This window comes from Biomphalaria glabrata, chromosome 11, assembly GCF_947242115.1.
Source record: "Biomphalaria glabrata chromosome 11, xgBioGlab47.1, whole genome shotgun sequence".
NCBI lineage: Eukaryota > Metazoa > Mollusca > Gastropoda > Planorbidae > Biomphalaria > Biomphalaria glabrata.
In genome coordinates this window covers 28991566-29014258 of record NC_074721.1, presented here as the reverse complement: position 1 = coordinate 29014258, position 22693 = coordinate 28991566, and the positions used below count along the sequence as shown (strand labels likewise).

Sequence of the window (22693 nt, the reverse complement as noted above, 5' to 3'; positions counted from 1 at the left end):
ACACAGAAGAATTTTCAAACACGGTGAACGTCCTCTATGTGTGACGCGTAGGTGCCAGGAGGGAAACCTGAATTATTAAGGCGACTAATCCCAGGGCCTATGACGCATTACTTTTGGCGTGATCTCTCAGTTATAATTAGAACTGACAGTAAACGCGTGGCACGACAACTCTTGGAGAATCGTGACGTTGACTCCAATGAGCGTGTGTGTGTGTGTGTGCGAGAGACCAATCGTGATAGGAGGCCTAAACACTGACCTATAACGTCACAGGCTGTGGGCAGTTTAGACTAATACCTCGTGGCCACGTCACAGGTCTGGTTTCGGTGTATGTAAAGCGAAGGGAGTGCTCACCTTGGCGGTGTTTGACCCGAAAATCTTTAGTATTCCGGGGAATCTTGTTTGGGTAAATAAATCATTTTAAAAAATTCAACACACTATAAAGACACACTATTTCAATAACAGATTTGCGAAAGTAGACTTAACATGAAGCTTGGATTGTTGAATAAGTCCATCGTTCTGTCTTCCCTTGTTTATTGGTGGGAGGAAAAACTATAAATAGCTATCTTTATGATATATCGGGTGTCCGAACTAAAGAAAGTTTGGATAAGCTAACTTTTTGTTCAAAAGGTAAATGATCATTTTTGTGCACTTTCTAGCTGAGGTACATTTTCGATGTAAAGTTTACCTTTCATAAGGCTAATTATGTAAAGGTCATCTGTTTCAGTGGCCTATGGTTAACGAGGTTATTAGCACAACGACCAATCTCCTTTACTTTTTCCCCCAACTAATGTCAGCTACTCATTAGAACTGGGTGTCCTAAAGATCCCAAAATTAAAAAATGCCACCAGGATTCGAACCCATGACCCTGGATCAGAATCCAAATGCTTTACAACTCTGCCACCGCGCCTATCCAATTCTCTAAGCTCTTCTGTTTATAACAAAACTAGTTTCATTATGGAGGAAGCAATAGACTTTCCATCTAGAGCTTTATATATATATATATGAAATGGGCAAACTTGTGTCGTGATACTTAAATGTCTAGATATTTAGATCTCTATTCCAGTTCGAACTTAAAACATATATTTTTAAACTTCTGGTTGGCTCGTGTGTAGGCTATGAGGTGACTTTTGGGGTTTTCCTGAGTTCATCTATGTGTGGAAAATATAAAAAGCTGGTGTATCTGGTGTACATAGTAGAGGAAGAGTTAAAAAAAAATGTTTTTGACTAGATGTTAATATATGAAACCACTTCTGCCAAGGGACCAAACAGATTTCCAAATTGCGCTTCAAAAGACCACTTACTATTGTTGGTATTTGTGAGGAGGTCTCTGTGCAAACACAACTCTGCCCAAGTCGAGACTTGAATTGAGTTAATTTGATAGGTAGCCAAGTGACATTTGTCCCATCAGCCACTCCTCCATCATAGATCTAGATCCACTGAATAAATCAATGACATTCAAACAAGTAGGCTTAATATAAATTCTGAGAGAGTTATAACAAATCAAATTGACGTCATCCGGAATAATTTCTTTTATAAAAAGTCATAAATGAATTTTAAGACGATTGAATTATTCTTTTTAAAAAAGGTAAAACCAGAGTTTTCAACTTTTGATTTTGTTCCCCAAAAGATAATCATAAACTATAAAATTAGCTCCAAAAAATCACTAGAGTGATCATTGGAATAACACCTAACAGTCCAACTTCCAGTTTAAAGATTTTCACATTTATTATTTCTTTATTTTTATATCTACCTACTGTATAATAATGTGTACTGCTACTGTCTGTCACCCTAAGTCAAATTAATTGTTACCGTAATTTAGTTACCTTAATTTATCTACCAGCGTATCTGTGTTCTCTTTTGTCAAAAGGACTGCTACAGTCTCTAATTACACATTAATTGAAATTCAAATGTCTATAAAGAGAATCTCTGAAACAAAAGAAATACATGGGCCACATAAAAACAGATTACATTGTTAACTTTACCTTGGCTCTGAGATCAAAGTTATCTCCCTGCCAGCTATTCGATTATCAAGGTGAGTGTCCACCTAATTTTGAGTTATTAAGAGTCGCTCAGATTTGTCGTGGCTGCACAGAGTTGATAGTGATTAAAGTTAGTGATATCGATTACTTCAGAAGCACTACGATCCACTGAACTGGATATCGACTGCAGAAACCGAAAAATCGATGCCACGAACACATTGGATAACCTATTTTTTTTTATGTCCCATTCAAGACGTGAATCACCTTAATGTATCGATCCTTCGCTCTCACAGTCCGAGGACGATATGGAGAGGAATCGATTAGGTCATACAAATTTCTTAATACTAAGTGATACTTAAGTTTAGTATCATTGTCTTTGCCATAGAGGTGGCAATATCGAAGAATGGCGCAGACGCTTAAAAATTAGCGGTAATATTAAATCCTGAATAAAAACGGTTCCATTGTCGCCCAATACTGAAATTATGTTGATTTGTTACAGTTGTGCAATGACCCGTAACATAGGGGACTGAAAGGAAAAGTCATAGTATTGCACTGGGAAGGCGGATTTAATTAAATGGCCGATTCCTATAACAAATAAGTATACTATTATTTAAATCTTAATAGTTTTATATAGAGATGTTTTGTTTTTCTAACTACCAGTATATTAATGGGAAAAGTGTATTATATATGTGTTATTGATATTTTCAAATTATAAAGTGGGTTGGTCACTTAAGAAGATCCACGGATTATTAATCAGCCATAGCAGCATACACTAACAGATGCTGGAAATACATGGGAAATGGACAACCATGAAAAATATGTCAGGGTGACACCGCAAGCAAAAAATAAAAAAGACTCAAGCCTCGCACCAGACCGAGACCAATCGTTAGATCTTGATCTGCACCATTAGTCTCGATCAGACGATTGCAATATCATATCGAGCCGATTGAAGATTTTCAAACATGAAGGCCAATCCATAAATAGCAACTTGTTTGGTGTATCCGGTGCACTGAAGAAAGGAATTGTGGGTAAACTATGTTGTTGTTGTTTTCAGTTGGATAATTCTTTTGGTTCACTTTTGAGCCCAACACCATCCAATTGTCTACGCTCTTCCATAGCTTAAGTTTTTACATGGAGTTGGCAACACGGACGTTCTATTCAGCGTCCTTGATATTGTTTAGTTGATCGTGAAAAGCTCCAAATTATAAAAAGATGTATATTTTCTTATCGAATTATATATTACAGACGTTACTTCAAAAAAAAAAGAAGATAATTACGTCCTACGCATTTCATGTCAATCTAGTCATGCATGTTGATCAATGACTTAAAGTTTGCTAAGTCGTTGGTTTTCCTGGCTGGTTGAGCAATTAGTTCCATTCTATAATGGTTCTAGGGTCCGAAGATAAATGAGGAATGTAGTATTTGCCGTGGCTACGAGCCCCAGCTGCGACCCACATACTTTGCCACAACCAGCGCAGACATACCCATTGTTCGCCGGTGGCAGATTTAGATTTTGTTTTCGCCGTCTACGTCTGTCCTCGGTAGTGGATTTTCTTTTGACCTTTGTAAGGGATCACCAGCTGTCTCGTTCTGAGGCCGCATACAGTCAGGTGCTCTCTTCTATATCAGTTTGAGTTAAAGCGAGTTGGCGCCTGAGATGGTCTTTAAACCGTTTGCGACGGAGCACCTCTGTTAGCCGACCACCTTTCAGCTCACCAAAAAAGAACTACTTTTGGCATACGCTTGTCCCCCATACGGGACACCTGCCCTGCCCAGTGACCCAGTTCGGACCATAAGAAGTCCCTCTAGATTGTTCAATAGAAGCGTAATGATAATGATAAAGCAAGTTTGACTCATTTGCACGCGACATACTTTGGAAATATCCGAAGTTCCTCGCCAATCTAGGAAGTCTGACAAGTTTTGTCTCCCATGACTCTGATGTTCATTCACCTCGTACTTATGCAATGGACTCATAACGTAGCATTTAGATCTGTCCAAATAGCACGCTTTAAAAAGGACATTTGATTGCTTTCGAAGATACATTGATCGTCGTGGTTGGCGTCTGAACATGTCCAGATTAAAGGCAGACATTCCTCCGCCCAGCAAGAAAAAAGCCTACGACCCATCTCCTGCTCGTAGACCTCCACTGAAACGACAGTGGCGCTGGGCTTACAAGTATGTCACTGACATGAGATATGTCCAGGTAGGTCAGGCTGAGCAAACATGTCACTGACATCATATATGTCACAATGTGTACAAAAGTTTATGTAGATATTTTTTTTAAATCTCTGACACTCGGACCAACTATTTGTCACAAATCTTTAGTTTATAAACGTCCAATTTATCTCTTCACTTGTACCAAATGCACACGTAACAGTACATAATATAATAATGTAATGGTAAATGAGGAATAAATTAAGTTAAGAGTCAGAATGCCGATTCACGGATATGCAACAAAAAGTTTATTGTACAACATATATAAAATATAGGCACAGTTCGTAGACAACTAAATCCAACTTAATTACTTAAAAACTCAATATCTCAAAGATTCAATTCTCCATTGACTATAGTAATAAGTGTCCCAATATTCAATAATTTAAATAAATATATCCATCATCTCCAACGATGTGCTACTGGATAAAGACATCAACAACAGGATAACCAAGACAATGGGCACCATGTCGAGGCATCAGAAAAGAGTGTGAGACAATACCTTGCTGACTAACAATACCTTGCTGACTAACAATACCTTGCTGACTAACAATACCTTGCTGACTAACAATACCTAGCTGACTAACAATACCTTGCTGACTAACAATACCTTGCTGACTATCAATACCTTGCTGACTTACAATACCATATACTTCTATAATGAAAGTTTAATTTTTAAAACTCTACCACTGAAGCAAAAGAAAAACGAGTGATACTTCATGTTCTGTTAGTTCGTATTTTATTACATTTCCTAACTTTTTCTAAATCTTTTCTACTTTTAAATTCTCTTATGTTGAAAGGCTTTCTAGAAACCTTCAAACGCATAGGAGAAAAATTAAAGAGACAAGGCCACGACAAAGGAGGAAAGAGAATTTAATTATGTCAGAGTTAAAAAAAAAACAACAAAGAATTTAATTTTAAGAAAGTTTTAGAAACTCATAGGCTGTAAAATGAAGTATTATATTTATCATAAGTTTCTCAGACAAGGGACTTTCTAGAACTGTTTATCATTCGAACAAAACAAAAAGTATGTAACTCTATTTTCTTGTAAAATAGCAGCCCGTGAGCTGATTAATAAGTCTAATTTGAAGAAAAGTTTATAATAATCAGGTCGAAGAACTTTTTTATGACGTAATAAGTGTCACTATTTTAGACAAAATGAATTGCACTGAAGTCTTGATGAAAAGGATAAATTAACTTGTTTTTTCCATGGTCTTCAGAACAAAAAGTTTTATCAACTTTTAAATCAATTGGTAGTCAAGGTGTTCCATCCTAGCACTAGCGGATCCAGAACTTTGGAGTGGGGGGGGGGGGGTTCCAAACCCTAACCCTACGCATAAACGTGCGTACAGCACACACACACACACACATATATATATATCATTTCTCAACCTTCGGCGAAAAACAAAACAACTGGAGCAGCGCTATAAGGTTCTCTTGTCGGGTTCGTCAATGGAGTTTGGGGCGAAGCGCCGACGCCGAAAGCGTTTTCTTGCTTTTTTTCACTGCAGAAACGTATTCTTCAGACAGCTCATTATTCCTACTATTAAAAAAGGACCTTTTGAATAATGTTGTACTTGAAAAATATTCTAATATGAATTTATAGGCCCATAATACATTGCAAATAAAACTGATTTGTTCCTTGAAAAGATAAGATACCCCACATACTTGGATTTTTGCTTTGAGGATCGCCGCCGAAAAAGAAATTATTCGATAAATACTATTCAAGAAAATTGAAGTATAAATTGTGAGTTATAGTCCCAAATTTATTTAACTAGAAGAATATCAGGTTGAGTAAAGGTTGGGAAAAGGCGACTAAGAAAATATCATCTGGGTTTAGAACTCATCTCAATCATGACTCTTATACTAAAAAATTTTGTTTGAATTCTAACTTTTCCAATGCAAAGTCTTTCTTAAAATAATTATGATAAATTCATGGGAAATTACATAAACTTTGTCTGGAAAGGGAAGGGGCGGTAGAATGAAAACGATTAATCCTCGCTCCTTTAATAATTTCTGCTAAAGATTGCATTTGGCATTAAAGAGTAGGGGTGGGACGACTCGATATAAGAATTTAATTTATAGTGTATATAAATTATATTAGTGACAGATTTTTTTTAATTTTGTAATTTCTTAACTATAATACAAAAAGAAAAAGTATTGATTTGTCCGATGGGCGAAATGCGATTGCATGTATCGTCCCGCCCTCCCACCTGGTACAACCTTTTTTCATTTAAATTTACTAATGATACAATTTGAGGTTAGAGTGTGGTGCGACATAATATACAGGGCAGTACATGCAATCGCCCCCCTCACCCCACCGAATCGGCCAAAATATCAGAAAGGGAGCGACATAATATAAAATTTATATATTTATTCAACTAATTTTGTTCACAAACTATGATTTCTCCATAAAAACGAACGCCCCCCTACTCAAATGGTTTAGATGGGAAGGGCAGTAGAGGCATTTGCCCCCCTCCCCCTCCACCAATCGGCAAACAGGGAACGACATAATATAAAAATTGGTTAAAATATCAATAACAAATTTTACAAATATAGATATTTAATTGATTTTGTTAGCAAGCTGTGATTTCTACTAATAAATTGGACCGCCCCCCACACTCGAAAGTTTGGGGGGGGGGGGGGATTGATACCATCACCCTCTCCCGATTCCACCAAATCGGCCAACATACTAGAGGGGGGGGCGAAATAATTTGAAAATAGGTTGAAATATAAATAATTAGAATATATTTTTAACATAAGTAATAAATTCGTATACAAATTGTGTGAATCCTATACTAAAGTTCGGCCGAATGGGGGGGGGGGGGCGATCGCCCCTACCGACCCCCCCTGGATCCGCCAGTGCATCCTAGTAGTCGTATTTTCCTTTCTTTCATAGTAGACATATTTTCCTTCAATACAACACAATATTAAATATCTTTGGTATACAATTTTACCCAGTACAATCAGAGGCGTAGTGAGGGGGGGGGGCAAAGGGGTGCAATAAAAAAGTTAACATCGATGTAGAGGAAGATTTTGTATAATTATACACTTAATGATCTTAATGCAGGTTGATATTAGTTGCAATACATTTTTGCTACCGAAACATGATTGAATTTTAGAAAAATCGATTCCAAAAGTTCAAGGAGTATACGAGTTCTTTGTAGCAGGTAAAGCAGTCGACTACTTTGTAGCAGGTAAAGCAGTCAACTACTTTGTAGCAGGTAAAGTAGTCGACTACTTTGTAGCAGGTAAAGCAGTCGACTACTTTGTAGCAGGTAAAGCAGTCGACTACTTTGTAGCAGGTAAAGCAGTCGACTACTTTGTAGCAGGTAAAGCAGTCAACTACTTTGTAGCAGGTAAAGCAGTCAACTACTTTGTAGCAGGTAAAGCAGTCGACTACTTTGTAGCAGGTAAAGCAGTCGACTACTTTGTAGCAGGTAAAGCAGTCGACTACTTTGTAGCAGGTAAAGCAGTCGACTACTTTGTAGCAGGTAAAGCAGTCGACTACTTTGTAGCAGGTAAAGCAGTCGACTACTTTGTAGCAGGTAAAGCAGTCGACTACTTTGTAGCAGGTAAAGCAGTCGACTACTTTGTAGCAGGTAAAGCAGTCGACTACTTTGTAGCAGGTAAAGCAGTCAACTACTTTGTAGCAGGTAAAGCAGTCGACTACTTTGTAGCAGGTAAAGCAGTCAACTACTTTGTAGCAGGTAAAGCAGTCGACTACTTTGTAGCAGGTAAAGCAGTCGACTACTTTGTAGCAGGTAAAGCAGTCGACTACTTTGTAGCAGGTAAAGCAGTCAACTACTTTGTAGCAGGTAAAGCAGTCAACTACTTTGTAGCAGGTAAAGCAGTCAACTACTTTGTAGCAGGTAAAGCAGTCAACTACTTTGTAGCAGGTAAAGCAGTCAACTACTTTGTAGCAGGTAAAGCAGTCGACTACTTTGTAGCAGGTAAAGCAGTCAACTACTTTGTAGCAGGTAAAGCAGTCGACTACTTTGTAGCAGGTAAAGCAGTCAACTACTTTGTAGCAGGTAATGCAGTCAACTACTTTGTAGCAGGTAAAGCAGTCGACTACTTTTTAGCAGGTAAAGCAGTCAACTACTTTGTAGCAGGTAAAGCAGTCGACTACTTTGTAGCAGGTAAAGCAGTCGACTACTTTGTAGCAGGTAAAGCAGTCGACTACTTTTTAGCAGGTAAAGCAGTCAACTACTTTGTAGCAGGTAAAGCAGTCGACTACTTTGTAGCAGGTAAAGCAGTCAACTACTTTGTAGCAGGTAAAGCAGTCGACTACTTTTTAGCAGGTAAAGCAGTCAACTACTTTGTAGCAGGTAAAGCAGTCGACTACTTTGTAGCAGGTAAAGCAGTCAACTACTTTGTAGCAGGTAAAGCAGTCGACTACTTTTTAGCAGGTAAAGCAGTCAACTACTTTGTAGCAGGTAAAGCAGTCGACTACTTTGTAGCAGGTAAAGCAGTCGACTACTTTGTAGCAGGTAAAGCAGTCGACTACTTTTTAGCAGGTAAAGCAGTCGACTACTTTTTAGCAGGTAAAGCAGTCAACTACTTTGTAGCAGGTAAAGCAGTCGACTACTTTGTAGCAGGTAAAGCAGTCAACTACTTTGTAGCAGGTAAAGCAGTCGACTACTTTGTAGCAGGTAAAGCAGTCAACTACTTTGTAGCAGGTAATGCAGTCAACTACTTTGTAGCAGGTAAAGCAGTCAACTACTTTGTAGCAGGTAAAGCAGTCAACTACTTTGTAGCAGGTAAAGCAGTCGACTACTTTGTAGCAGGTAAAGCAGTCGACTACTTTGTAGCAGGTAAAGCAGTCGACTACTTTGTAGCAGGTAAAGCAGTCAACTACTTTGTAGCAGGTAAAGCAGTCAACTACTTTGTAGCAGGTAAAGCAGTCGACTACTTTGTAGCAGGTAAAGCAGTCGACTACTTTGTAGCAGGTAAAGCAGTCGACTACTTTGTAGCAGGTAAAGCAGTCAACTACTTTGTAGCAGGTAAAGCAGTCAACTACTTTGTAGCAGGTAAAGCAGTCGACTACTTTGTAGCAGGTAAAGCAGTCGACTACTTTGTAGCAGGTAAAGCAGTCGACTACTTTGTAGCAGGTAAAGCAGTCAACTACTTTGTAGCAGGTAAAGCAGTCGACTACTTTGTAGCAGGTAAAGCAGTCGACTACTTTGTAGCAGGTAAAGCAGTCGACTACTTTGTAGCAGGTAAAGCAGTCAACTACTTTGTAGCAGGTAAAGCAGTCGACTACTTTGTAGCAGGTAAAGCAGTCGACTACTTTGTAGCAGGTAAAGCAGTCGACTACTTTGTAGCAGGTAAAGCAGTCAACTACTTTGTAGCAGGTAAAGCAGTCAACTACTTTGTAGCAGGTAAAGCAGTCGACTACTTTGTAGCAGGTAAAGCAGTCGACTACTTTGTAGCAGGTAAAGCAGTCGACTACTTTGTAGCAGGTAAAGCAGTCGACTACTTTGTAGCAGGTAAAGCAGTCGACTACTTTGTAGCAGGTAAAGCAGTCGACTACTTTGTAGCAGGTAAAGCAGTCAACTACTTTGTAGCAGGTAATGCAGTCAACTACTTTGTAGCAGGTAAAGCAGTCGACTACTTTGTAGCAGGTAAAGCAGTCGACTACTTTGTAGCAGGTAAAGCAGTCGACTACTTTGTAGCAGGTAAAGCAGTCGACTACTTTGTAGCAGGTAAAGCAGTCGACTACTTTGTAGCAGGTAAAGCAGTCAACTACTTTGTAGCAGGTAAAGCAGTCGACTACTTTGTAGCAGGTAATGCAGTCGCCTACTTTGTAGCAGGTAAAGCAGTCGACTACTTTGTAGCAGGTAAAGCAGTCGACTACTTTGTAGCAGGTAAAGCAGTCGACTACTTTTTAGCAGGTAAAGCAGTCGACTACTTTGTAGCAGGTAAAGCAGTCGACTACTTTGTAGCAGGTAAAGCAGTCGACTACTTTGTAGAAGTAAAATAATTGTTGATATTTCTGTTCAGTTATACATTCTTATGTTATTTGTATTATAGTATTAAATACATTTGATTTAAAAGCCTATATTTCAATGTGATGTTCATGGGAAATTGGGGGTGAGGGTGGGGTGTGCGCCAATAGAATACCTTGCCCCGGGCGCACTTTTTGCTCACTACGCCTGTGAGTACAATGCAGTTGTACAAGTCATATACACTAGGACAGTTGCTATTAAACGAAGTCCGGACTTTAAAGAACAATATTAAATTATTGAGATTATTGGCGAATACAAATATTATTCCGAGAGATTTCTATTATTTATAAACTAATTTAATAAACATTTTACACATTGCCCTTTAACCAGTTGTAGTCATTCTAGGGAAACGACTAGGCAATCTATACAATGCCTAGGCAAAGTAGGACATCGCGAATTAATTTCGTACTTTGCTTAACGGTTTGGGCGTTTTTTGGATTTTGCTTTTGCCGGTTACATAAACATTGGAAGAATATTTTCTTTTTTGTCTTTGACAGCGTACGCATTTTCTTGGTTTGTCCAGGTTCCGGATTCTGTCTCGGGAAAGGAGAGGACCCGCGGAACTTATACGATTGATATTGTCGTACGCTAGCATCCCGTAAGTAGTTCTTTGGAGCGAGGGAATTTAATGGTTCACTTTAATTACATGTTGGAGTCACTATATAGGCCCTATAGTTTATAACAATATATAGGCCCTATAGTTTATAACAATATATAGGCCTTATATTTTTTAACAATATATAGGCCCTATAATTTATAACAATATATAGGCCCTATAGTTTATAACAATATATAGGTCCTATAGTTTATAACAATATATAGGCCCTATAGTTTATAACAATATATAGGCCCTGTAGTGTATAATTGTATAGAGAAAACTGATTACGTGTCCTCAGTCAAGTCAATGGCACTCCTTGTGTTACCTCTGAAACAAGTTAAACCGATGCATGACTCAGTCAAGTCAATGGCACTCCTTGTGTTACCTCTCAAACAAGTTAAACCGATGCATGACTCAGTCAAGTCAATGGCACTCCTTGTGTTACCTCTCAAACAAGTTAAACCGATGCAGGACTCAGTCAAGTCAATGGCACTCCATGTGTTACCTCTCAAACAAGTTAAACCGATGCAGGACTGTTGAGACGATTTGTATAAATAAATTTTATGAGAATCTCGCCATTTCTTTTCTTCTTAATGTCAGCCGAGTATATCAACTGTTAATCTGTTGCTTATGTCAATACGAAGAACAATAACTCTACAAAGGCTGGTAACTCTGCAAATGCTCATTTTCTTTGCACGCTCAATTACTTCGTTCAAAACGAAGTCAGTTAACTACAGTGATGCCCAACCTTATTTGGTCTTTTAATTTTTGGCATTCGTGTCGCGGGCCATATCTCCAAAAAGAAAAAAAAATACAATAAGCTTCTATAAATAGTATTATCTGAGGAAGTACTTACATAAATTAATGTAATGCATGAAGTTTATCCAAAACCATCTTCTGCATATCTGGCTGCATAGTTGAAACACCAAGTCGGAGCACTGAATCTAGATGTTCATCAGTGAGGCGATTACGTAACATGGTTTTCGCCCGTTTCAACATTGAGAAAATTTTTTCACACAAATAAGTGCTTGAAAACATTGTGATCATCCTTAGCGCTTGTTTTCGAAGATTTGGAAACGTTTCTGCAGGTAACACGGAGTAGAAGTCAATGGTCTGCATCACTTGAAATTTGTCAAGCAGGTATGTCTGGCTTTGTAAGTCAATCAGTTCCAGTTGTAGATCTGTCGGGGCACTTGACACATCGGCAGCAAACGGATTTTTCAAAAAGACGGATTTCATTTTTTAAATTATGAAAATCTACACATCTTTCACTAAAATTATTCATCAAGAGCCTCAGAAGTTGGATCATTCTTTCTTTAGGGAGAGACATATTTAGCTGCTTATCATTTTGTAGAGTGTTAAAGGTAGGAAAGTGGACAAGATGCACCCTTTCCACCTGTTGAATGAAGAGTTGCAATTTTGTTTGGAAAGCGCTTATGTCTGCATACTCATGTGAAATCAATTTGTCTTTCCCTTGTAGTTTGGTGTTGAGTTCAGTTAGATGTGATGTGATGTCGCATAAAATAGCCAAATCCCAGAACTATGAGGTGTCGTTCAGTTGTGACACTTTTTTTTTTATTTTTCCGTCATAAATATTTCAATTTATGTCTCAAGTAAAAAAAAAAAGGTTTTAATACCTTTCCTCGGCTTAACCAGCCCCTCACTTCACTGTGAAATAGAACGTCTTCATATTCGGACTCTATTTCTGTCAGAAAATCTTTGAAAGTTCTGTGATTCCACGTTCTGTGATTTGATGAAATGTACAGTGTTAAACACAATCATCATCACATGGTCCAGATTCAAAACCTTTCCACGGAGATTTTGTTGGTGAATGATTCAGTAAAGCCGCAGGGGTTCAGTTCCATTTGACTCAACCACTTAAATAACTCTTAGTGTCAGTCCGCTGTGACATCCAACCATATTTCTAGCGCCATCAGAAGTCACTCCAACTAATTTATTCCAAGGAAGAGCAAGGTCCTCTATGATGGTTGACACTTCTTTGAACAGGTCTTCTCCAGTTGTAGTCCCATTCATGCTCCTCATAGCTGCTAACTCCTCTGTTATATAAAAAAAATTGCTGTTTGTATTGCAAATAAATACCAAGAAATGCGCGGTATCAGTTATGTCAGTGGACTCGTCAGCGGCAATAGAAAACATTTCGAATTCTGCTGCTCTGTCTTTTAATTGTGAATGGAGATTTTTATCCATATTTTAAACTCGCCTTGTAATTGTCATGCGAGAAATGTTGACAGCTTCTACTGCATTCTTCTTTTCAGGACACATTTCTTCCAACCCTGCTAACAAGCACTTTTTTAAACATTCGCCATCGGAAGAAGGCTTCATTGGTCTACTTAAGATGTGAGAAACTCTGTAGCTGGCTGTTATTGCCGACTCATTTTCTTGTCTCTTTTTGTTATATATTCTCGTCAATCCCCCCCCCCCCCATTCTCTAGTAGTAACTTAGAAATCTAGTCTTCGCGGCTCAAACCAAGAATGCCACCATATGTGTTTATGTGTTTGGTTTCATAATGCCTTTTAATCTTTTGTTCTTTAAAAACAGCCACACTTTCTTTGCAAATTAAACATGTTGGCATACTATCATATTCCACAAAAAAATAAAGATCTGTCCACTTTTCTTGAAAGTTTCTACATTCAGAGTCCACTTTTCGTTTCTTAGGCTCTCCCATTTCATTAAATCACAAACATTAAACAATGCGGTACCAATCGCTTTGATATCAAAAGAAAACGACCCAAAATGGTGCATCAATAATGCTCTCTGTTTCACACACAAGATTTCAATGACACGGCTAGCTCAAGACAGAATCGGAATTTTCCAAAAACTAAAAATAGCTGTTAAGTCTTATCGTCATTGAAAAAAACCAAACACTTGTGTTCTTAGAATAAAAAAATGTATTAACTATAAATATTAGAATACCAAACATAAAGATGGAATTCTTCAAGGAAAGAGTGAGAATATTGTTTCAACATTCTAATTTTTTAACATTTTTTTTTACATTTTGATCCAATGTTTTGGCGGGCCGGATTTGGCCCGCGGGCCGTAGTTTGAGCATCACTGAGTTAACACATTAAGTCTACTAAGGGCAGTAACTAGATTTAAATACTGAGATACAACACTCTTTGCTTGTGATTAGCTTAACTTATGGTATTAATGGGGGACATTTTTTATATTAATAGGTTAGAGATGGTTTTACAGAAGTATTATTCTGTATGATTAAATATCAGCTTGTACTCAAAGTGAAGGGGCAGGCTAATGCTCAATACATGTGACACTCCTTTTTTTTTTCAACCTTAGATCCAGAAACAATTTAGTCTATCTCCTTATCACCATGATCCATTGTAATAGACATTTTAATACTCAACCATCATGTCAACATTTTTTCCAGTGTTCCGTACATAGTATTTCAGGAACGAAGCCTGAACAGGTGTTCCACGAACTACTGGAATAATTAATTAATTATCCACCAGGTGAATTAATCTCTCTAAAATAACTAAGCAAAGTTCTCCGAATGTGCAAAATGTTTCGTTAAGGAAAAAGTTTGGGAAACACTACATTAGACAATCATTATTTCACGCTTTTGGAAACCATAATAACAAGATATTGAAACATGGTGCACTTGGCGGTTACTCTTATTAATACACTTAATACCAGCACAATCCCACCTCAACGTCACGCCATGAGTGGCTGGACTATCAGCGCTGCCGTAAATCCTGTCCTGTTTCTAATCATTTTAATAGCACACACAAAAAAAGATTCACTTTCAATATGTTCTAACCACATTTGATTATCGAGTACTTCCACAACTTCTGCTGAACTAATCACTCAAGTTACAATGCCTCATTAACTTCTTAGCTGTTGTAGGATTTTTTTTTTAATTTATTTTCCCTCCTATCCGGAAGTAGTTCAATCTGTCTAATGTATCTCTGTGCTTGACGAGTTCCAGGTACAACTACCTGTTCCCACGAATCACGAGCAATGTGAGCGCGGGATTCAAGCTGGTGTTATTGTCAGCTCATTAGCTTAATGATGGGAGCGACTGGGGCGTGAAACGGCTAATCACTGCCTAGACATGACAGTTGCACTGAACAGAAAAGTAAAGCTTCTCTTTCAGACCTATGATCTATAGGGCAGGTGATGTAAAGGTCATCTGTTTCTATGGACTAAGGTTAACGAGGGTGTCTTGTGGCCAGCACAACGACCAACCGCCTTTACTTTTCCCCAACTAATGTCAGTCACCCAATAGAGCTGGGTTGACTCAGAGGCGCCTGAAATAAAGCATCCCATTCTTCATCAGGATTCGAACACGGAAGCAAAGCGCCTAACCTCAGCGTCTCCGCACTATAATATAAAGTCAAAACAGAGACTTTCCAATGACACCTAAGTCAAAGATGTCTGCTACTTCTCCTGACTCCTACGTTCTGTTGATGCTCTCCCTTCCTGGCCATGTTTTGTCCCGATCACCTTCAACTTGGCTCGTTATATTCAATTTTATATTAACAATAAACATACGATCAAACTCAGTGGCGTCTCTAGGTAATTGAGGTTCCTGGGAGCTTGACATTCCATATCATGACATACAATGAGATATTGAAGTAATATTTAATATTTAATGTGAAAAAAAATTCGGGCACTCATTTGGGGGACCCTGAAGCGGGGGCCCGGGGGTGGGGTCAAATTTGGACCCCACCTTCCCCCACCCTAGATACGCCACTGATCGAACGAAGAAAGTAGACTCCATTGCTTATCAAAACAACACGCACCATGGGCAAGTAAATACTTATAGAAAAACATTTTTTTTTTTTAAGTTTGTCTTATAATCGAATAATACAATCTTCAAATGCTCCATATTCTGGACGAACAAGTCATTGGTGGCACCATTAGAGTTGATGAACTGTAACCCATCGGACGTGACATTATGTTCCGTCTTATTAGCCACCCAGCTTGCCCCGCTCCTCCTAGGTTTGAACCAAGAAGCGTGCAGTGGTTCATCACTTAACAAATACTTTACTTTTCTGCCTCGCTGATTCTCAAGACTAATTTGCGCATCAAAAATACCGAACAAATGAAACACATTTCAAATTTCACGCTTCTGATAGTGCTAGGATATGCTGGAGTACTTCGCTTGTTGAAGTCTGCTTACAGAAAAAAAAATATGTAAAATAATTGAAATAAAATGACTTTCAATTAGGCGAACTCTCGGGGCGACTGTGTCTTCACGTTTCTTTTCACTACAACTACATGCATAGAACAGGCCGTACAGAAAACGTGTTTTGATCTTCGCTTGCTAGTATCTTTTTGCGTGACTAAAAATACACGCGGAATATAAAAACAATATTTTTTTGTTTAAACCAAGCTTATATTACGTGTAATTGTATTAATTGATTTGGATCAGTGTCATCTGATTAAATTTGTAATAGATCTAGCTAGACTAACAATAATACATAGGTGGAATCAGAAATATTTTTATCAATTTTTTAACGCTATTTCATTCTTCTAGATGTCTCGATGCGCTATGATTCAATCACTTTGTCTGGACCAGATGGGGATAGTGGTTGGAGTGAGGGGGGAGAGAAGGGGATATCTGCGTGAATGTTACCGTGATCGCTTTTTAAATGCATTTTTAAAAAAAAGGTGTACAGCATGAATTCGAACTCATGACTCAAGCCTCCTCAACCACATCTGTTTAAACACAATTTCTTTTCCGTGTTCGAAAACCAAACTAAATAATTAATTACCAATAGTTAATTAACTAATTGTTTTTTGTTTTTTTTTGTTTCTTGTTTTGTTAGGGTAAAGAAGTAATAATGCAAAATTTCTGCTTGATCTGAGATTGTGTGTGAGAGAAATAATGTACTACATTTTTTACCCGACACACAGAGAGACAGAGTGAGTTGATATAAGCTTTGTAACAACGAATCATGAGAGGGGGAAGAGCAGTGAAGAAAGCGATGGTATTTTGACCTGATTAGAATAATAAATAAGTAACTTCTCCCCCCCCCCCCCCATTGAGAATTAAAGGTTTCGGTGATAGACTGTTTGTTCACGAGTTTATTAAGTAGCCCCTCCCCCCACCCCGCAATAACATATTGTTTATCATATCTCATTTAAACAGAATGACACTTCCCATCTGTCTGGAAAGATTCTCTAGAAAAAACGAGATCCTTGTCTTAAATTGAATTACATCCCAGTATCGTAGGCTTAGAAATATCAGTCATTACATGATTAGGCCTATATCCCCTTCACTGGCCTTCACCTTTCCCTTAGTCTGTTGAGCCATTAGTGCATCACAGATGCTCTGTCTCTCATTTTGACATTTCTCAAAAGTTATATAGGTCCTGACCTCCCCCCCCCCCTTGAAGTTGTTTGGACAACAGACAGACAGACAGACAGATACAATGATTCGTTCTTGTTTTCGTCAACATTTTGTTTGCCTTTTAATATTCAAAACCCCACATCTTACTTCACATTGATTTTGTCTATTAAGTCAATTATACGATTTGTTTTTGTGTGTTCAGATTCGAGGACCACATCTTACTTCACATTGATTTTGTCTATTAAGTCAATTATACGATTTGTTTTTGTGTGTTCAGATTCGAGGACCACATCTTACTTCACATTGATTTTGTCTATTAAGTCAATTATACGATTTGTTTTTGTGTGTTCAGATTCGAGGACCACATCTTACTTCACATTGATTTTGTCTATTAAGTCAATTATACGATTTGTTTTTGTGTGTTCAGATTCGAGGACCACATCTTACTTCACATTGATTTTGTCTATTAAGTCAATTATACGATTTGTTTTTGTGTGTTCAGATTCGAGGACCACATCTTACTTCACATTGATTTTGTCTATTAAGTCATTTATACGATTTGTTTTTGGCGTGTTCAGATTCGAGGACCATATCTTGCTGGACGTGGACTGGAAGTCCCTGATGTGCAAGATGCCCTACGGAAACCTCCCCGTGCTTTGGATAGACCACAACGTGTACGGTGAGACCAACGCCATTGCCCGCCACCTGGCCAACCATCTTATGCTTCTGGGGAATTCCGAGCCAGAGACTCTAGTGGCCGAGGCGATTCTTCATCAGGTATTGTGACATTGTCAGCTACTGTCATCATTTGGGAAAGGGGGGGGGGGGACACTAAGATTTGAGATCCTTTTTTTTATATTCTCCTCCCAAGGGTTTTATGAACTATATTTTTTGCGGTATTATGATATCTATTATTTAGTGGGGCTGCAAAGGTGTGTAGTTTATATTCATATTTTAATACTAAAAAGTAGTTGTAATATTGGTAATAGTCATAGGAAAAATGAGATATTTTAATTTTCAAAATTAGTTAGGGCCTATAGTAGTCGCAGTCATAGTTCGATACTTCAATATCAAAAAGTAAATGTAATATATTTAGTTATTTAGAATATTTTAATATAAAAAAAACTTAATATTTGTAGCGATCTTGTAATACTTATATGAAAAATTTAGAAATTTAGCACAATTATTTCTTGTGTCTGACAAAACAAGAATCAATTTTAAAAATTAATCAATTAACTATTGGTAATTAATTATTATGTTAATATCTCGAGTAAGGGAAAGAAATAGTACTTGATTGAATTGGTTGTACAAGCTGAATTAGTCCCCTTTATAGGTCGCCGCTTTAAAGTAAGTTTGAAACAAACAATAGATAAGTAAACAATCTTCTATTTGCATAATCACCTCATTAGCGGAGTGATTGGTATGTCGATTTGAGGAGGCGTTAGCCATGAGTTCGAATTCAGGTCGTCCCTCCTTTTTAATAAATGCTTTTAAAAAAAGCGAATAAGGTAAAAATTCACTCAGATTTTCCCAACTGGTCCAGATAAGTGATAGGATCATAGCGTATTGAGAAAGTGATAGGATCATAGCATATTGAGAAAGTGATAAGATCATAGCGTATTGAAAAAGTGATAGGATCATAGCGTATTGAGAAAGTGATAGGATCATAGCGTATTGAGAAAGTGATAGGATCATAGCGCATTAAGAAGCTAAAAGCATGAAATAGCGCTAAACAACAACAATTGGCAAAAATATTTCTAATCGCGTAGATTTATTGTTGTTGGTCTAGATCCAGTAGCGGACTTAGGGGGTGGCAAGTGGGGCAACCGGCTCAGACCCTGCGCCTGAGGGGGCCCCCGCGATTGGAGATTCCATTACATCGTCAACTTCGAAAACCAGATCAGTTCTAATTAACTAGCATATTTAGTACTATGTGATTTGATATGATGCAATGTATTAGGTAAGTTTTTAACATGATATTTTTGGTTTCGAACTACCGTTCTGTTTTAGTAAAGACAGCATCTTATGACCTGCCGATTCTAAGAGTATTTTTTAAAACCTTTCTGCGAAAGTCGGATCTGCGAAAGTCAATGAACTACTGTAGCTCCTACTTCACACTTTGTTCTTATAACAAAACCCATAGACAGAGTATTGTTTTTTCCTTGTAAGTTGCTTGGCACGATAGCTACTGGAGGCCAATTAGCAAACAAGGCTACTGCCACTGGTAATAAACTTCGGCAGCACGATGTTTTTGAGAATCACGTTATCTGTGTGTCAGCGTGGTTGGATTGAGCTCTGAGAATGTCCAATGGTAGCACAACGAATACCATGGTGCTATAACAAATTACAAAAAAAAAATCTGCATTGCCGCGCAATCTTAACAACAAGCATTTCGTGAGAGAACAGTTAAACTTTATGCGCCAAACAACGGTCAATTTTAGGCTTGGTTGAGAATAAGTTGGCATGCTGGCGAAATTCGACTCAGCCATCTTCAACTAAATAAGAACGCCGAGGCTCACGACCATTAAATCGGACATATGATTCAAAATTGGGTTAAGGGCATGATGACATCAGAAGTAAAAGAGAAAGTTATTGATCAAATCAAACTTGCTAAATATGTTTCTGTCATCCTCGACTCCAAGCCACAAGGAGCAGATGTCCCTTATATATTTCATTTTTTGTACCTATCCAATTGAAATTCAAGGAACAAAGTTGTCAGACACAGAATACGACGCAAGAAATTAAAACAATTCGATTAAGAGAGTATAGACGAATCAACATCTTCGCCAACAGCGCTAGAGGCGCACAAGCCCGTTAGCGTGATGTGGTACCATATATATATAGAGAGAGCCCCACATATGACACTCGCCCAGGGCCCCGAGCACTGCTAAGGCCACCTCTATTACAAATTTAATTATATGACTGATCAAAACTAATTGATACAATTACACTTCGTATAAGCTTTTTTTTTTAAAGTATATTTGTTTTGTTTTTGTTTTTCTTGTTTAAATATCAGAAAACAATAAGTCCTAACGTTTCTATGGATACTTGTATACATAGCCCCAAAACATTCACAAGCGCAGTGTTTATGGCAGAAAGTCTCTCAAGTAAGTCGTGCTGACAATCGTCTGGTCTAACTATCTGATAACTTGATTCTATTCCAGGTGATTGATTTGAAAGAGTCAGACGTCATGCAGAAAGCTTTCGAAGAGTTTCAAGAGAGACCAGATGATAACTTTGAGCAGGCTATGACTGTAAGTGCCTCCATAAAATAACTCTTGCGAGAGGGTACTAAAAAACTGCAATGCTATTTCGACTATTTGGCCATCCGGTAATATTTGTCAGCCAATCTTGTCAACCTATCAATCATCTTTGTAACCGGTAAGCTTAGGTCGTAAATGAATATGTAACCACGCTCCATACTCTGGCTAATGTGTCCATATGGATTTAGGCTTTAATATAGCTCATTAACTCTATTTTTTTAGTTGTCATTTATGCGTAGAAGGTAGAGATGTTGAATTCTTATTTACCGGCGTCTCAGCTCTAAAGACCAGAGGCGAGGCCGAAGATCGAGCACACCGAAAAGATCCTCTATTGTTCCTCCTAGAAGCCATGTGCGTATTCCCTTGATGAACGGTGTGTAGATCGTGATATAACTGTTGGGTCTCGATTTAAGTTCTGCTACCGCTGTCTACGCCTGTCTGTCCTCTTAGTGTATCTCGCGGTCTTTGTAAGAGATCTCCAGCTGTTTCTTTCGAAAACCGCCTGCTGACAACTGTTCTCCTCTACGCCAAACATGGCTAATTGGTACCTGTTTTCAGTGGGTACCTTCGTTACCCCCTTTCAGACCATGCGATCTATAAGACAGATGATGTTACGGTCATCTGTTTCTTTGGCCAACGGTTAACTAGCAGTGCGTCATGTGGCCAACACAACAAACAACCGCCTTTACTTTCCCCAACTAAAGTCAGGTACCCATTAGAGTTGGGTGGACTCTAGGGCACCCTAAAAATCCCGAAATTCAAAATCCAAGTCTTCACCGAGATTCGAACCCAGGATCCCACGATTCGAAGCCAAACGCTTAACCACCCTCTAGCATAAGGAAATAAAAAAAAATTAATTCTCTAATAATTTTTTTTATTCAATCCCCAGGTGATGTTGCCCACACACTTCAAGTTCTGGGAAGATCACATCACCTCCACTCCAGGACCGTATATCTTGGCTTCAGGCCTCTCGGTGGCCGACTTGGCCATCTACGACTTTGTAGACCAGTACCGTCGCTACCTCCCAATAGACAACATACTTATCCAGTACAAAAACTTAGTGGCCCTTGTCCACGTGATCAAAAATCATCCACGTCTGGCGGCTCATTTGAAGAAGAAGTAAACTGAAATAAGGGTCAGTGCAGAGCCCAGGAAACCAGGACATGGCAACTCTGAAAGATCAGTTAATTGTTATCAGTGGAGTTATCCAGCTTGTTAAAACTCAAAAGAAGCGAACTGTTAAATAAACGTGTACAGCTACAACTACAAAGATGTTTGGTTTAGACTTTTAACTTTGTGCTGTACAATAGACAAGGAATCTCTTTTAATTTTTTTTTTGGATGGTACTGGTGAGCAAGTTTTTAGAGGCCAAAATAATGAAGAGATTTGAACCATTAGTCTCTTTCAATCAGCACTAACTTTCACTGTCTCTGCTAATCTAGTAGTTAGACTTTACATGATTGACACATTTCTTGTAAAAAAAAAAAAAAAAAAAAAAAAAAAAAGGTAGATCAATATGACATTCATTTCCTTAAACATTAATTACCTTCAATTTATTTCCAAGTTTCTTACTAGATAACCATGAGAAACCACTGGACACTTTATATACACACAACAGAATGGTTTCATTTATTCAAAACTTACACTAACAAGCGTATTATTGAATAAAAAGAAGAACACTTTCATTTGTTTGTCCTAATTGGAGTTCTCTTACTTAAAAGCAGTGAAAAGTTGAGTGTTTCTCAGATTGAAGTGAATGACCATCAGAAAAGTCTGATCAATGTTCATGTATTTATGTGTCTAACAATCAGGAGGTCATGCCAATGCAAATATTTGTGTTAAGACATTTTTAAAAGTGCTTTTAAGTTAAGTCCCTTAATTCTGCCAGAATAGGTGAGAAAGAGTTAATCATTACTCAAATGTTTAGCATCAAAATTGAGTGGCATTTGAACAAATTAACCAAAAAGTACTACTTCAAGAACAAAATGCAAACAGTTCTGTCATTAATAAGATTATTGGTTGTTTATACATCACAATTTTTTACAAATGTCTTTTCAAGGAATTGAAAGCAGGCTGCAGTAAATGCCTACATATACATATAACTGAAACTGAACAAAAAGATCATATTAGGCATGAACATGTAACAAAGCAAATACTTATATTTCAAGCTAAATCAAAAAAGTTATTAAAACAAAAAAGAAAAAAAAAAGACATTTTGATATAATTGAATGTTACTTTAATGTGGGCAATGGTAATTATTATACTGGGCACAGGGTAACATCAATCAACATGTAATAAA

General features: G+C 37.9%; 2 protein-coding genes across 2 annotated transcripts in view; one reads left to right on the top strand and one right to left on the bottom strand.

Moving 5' to 3' along the window:
- The window catches only part of LOC106069234 (uncharacterized), a 37897-nt gene extending 35746 nt beyond the window's left edge, over positions 1-2151 (bottom strand). Inside the window, exon 1 of the mRNA XM_013228851.2 lies at positions 1983-2151. The gene's annotated coding sequence lies outside the window, so the exon portion shown is untranslated. The remainder of the gene's footprint in view (positions 1-1982) is intronic.
- Positions 2152-3886: 1735 nt separating this feature from the next.
- On the top strand, positions 3887-21664 carry LOC129921855 (hematopoietic prostaglandin D synthase-like). The gene is made up of 5 exons (XM_056005058.1): positions 3887-4182; positions 10699-10799; positions 17710-17908; positions 20296-20385; positions 21284-21664. Exons 1-5 carry the CDS (start codon positions 4048-4050, stop codon positions 21515-21517), a joined length of 759 nt encoding a protein of 252 aa, XP_055861033.1. The 5' UTR covers positions 3887-4047; the 3' UTR covers positions 21518-21664.
- Positions 21665-22693: the final 1029 nt, after the last annotated feature.

What these genes read in the sequence shown, in the direction of transcription:
- LOC129921855 (XM_056005058.1), top strand. Translation starts at nt 4,048, where the DNA reads ATGTCCAGATTAAAGGCAGACATTCCTCCGCCCAGCAAGAAAAAAGCC. An exon ending in CTGACATGAGATATGTCCAG is followed by an intron (nt 4,183 to 10,698) that starts GTAGGTCAGGCT and finishes TGTCTTTGACAG; the next exon opens with CGTACGCATTTTCTTGGTTT. An exon ending in ACTTTGAGCAGGCTATGACT is followed by an intron (nt 20,386 to 21,283) that starts GTAAGTGCCTCC and finishes TTCAATCCCCAG; the next exon opens with GTGATGTTGCCCACACACTT.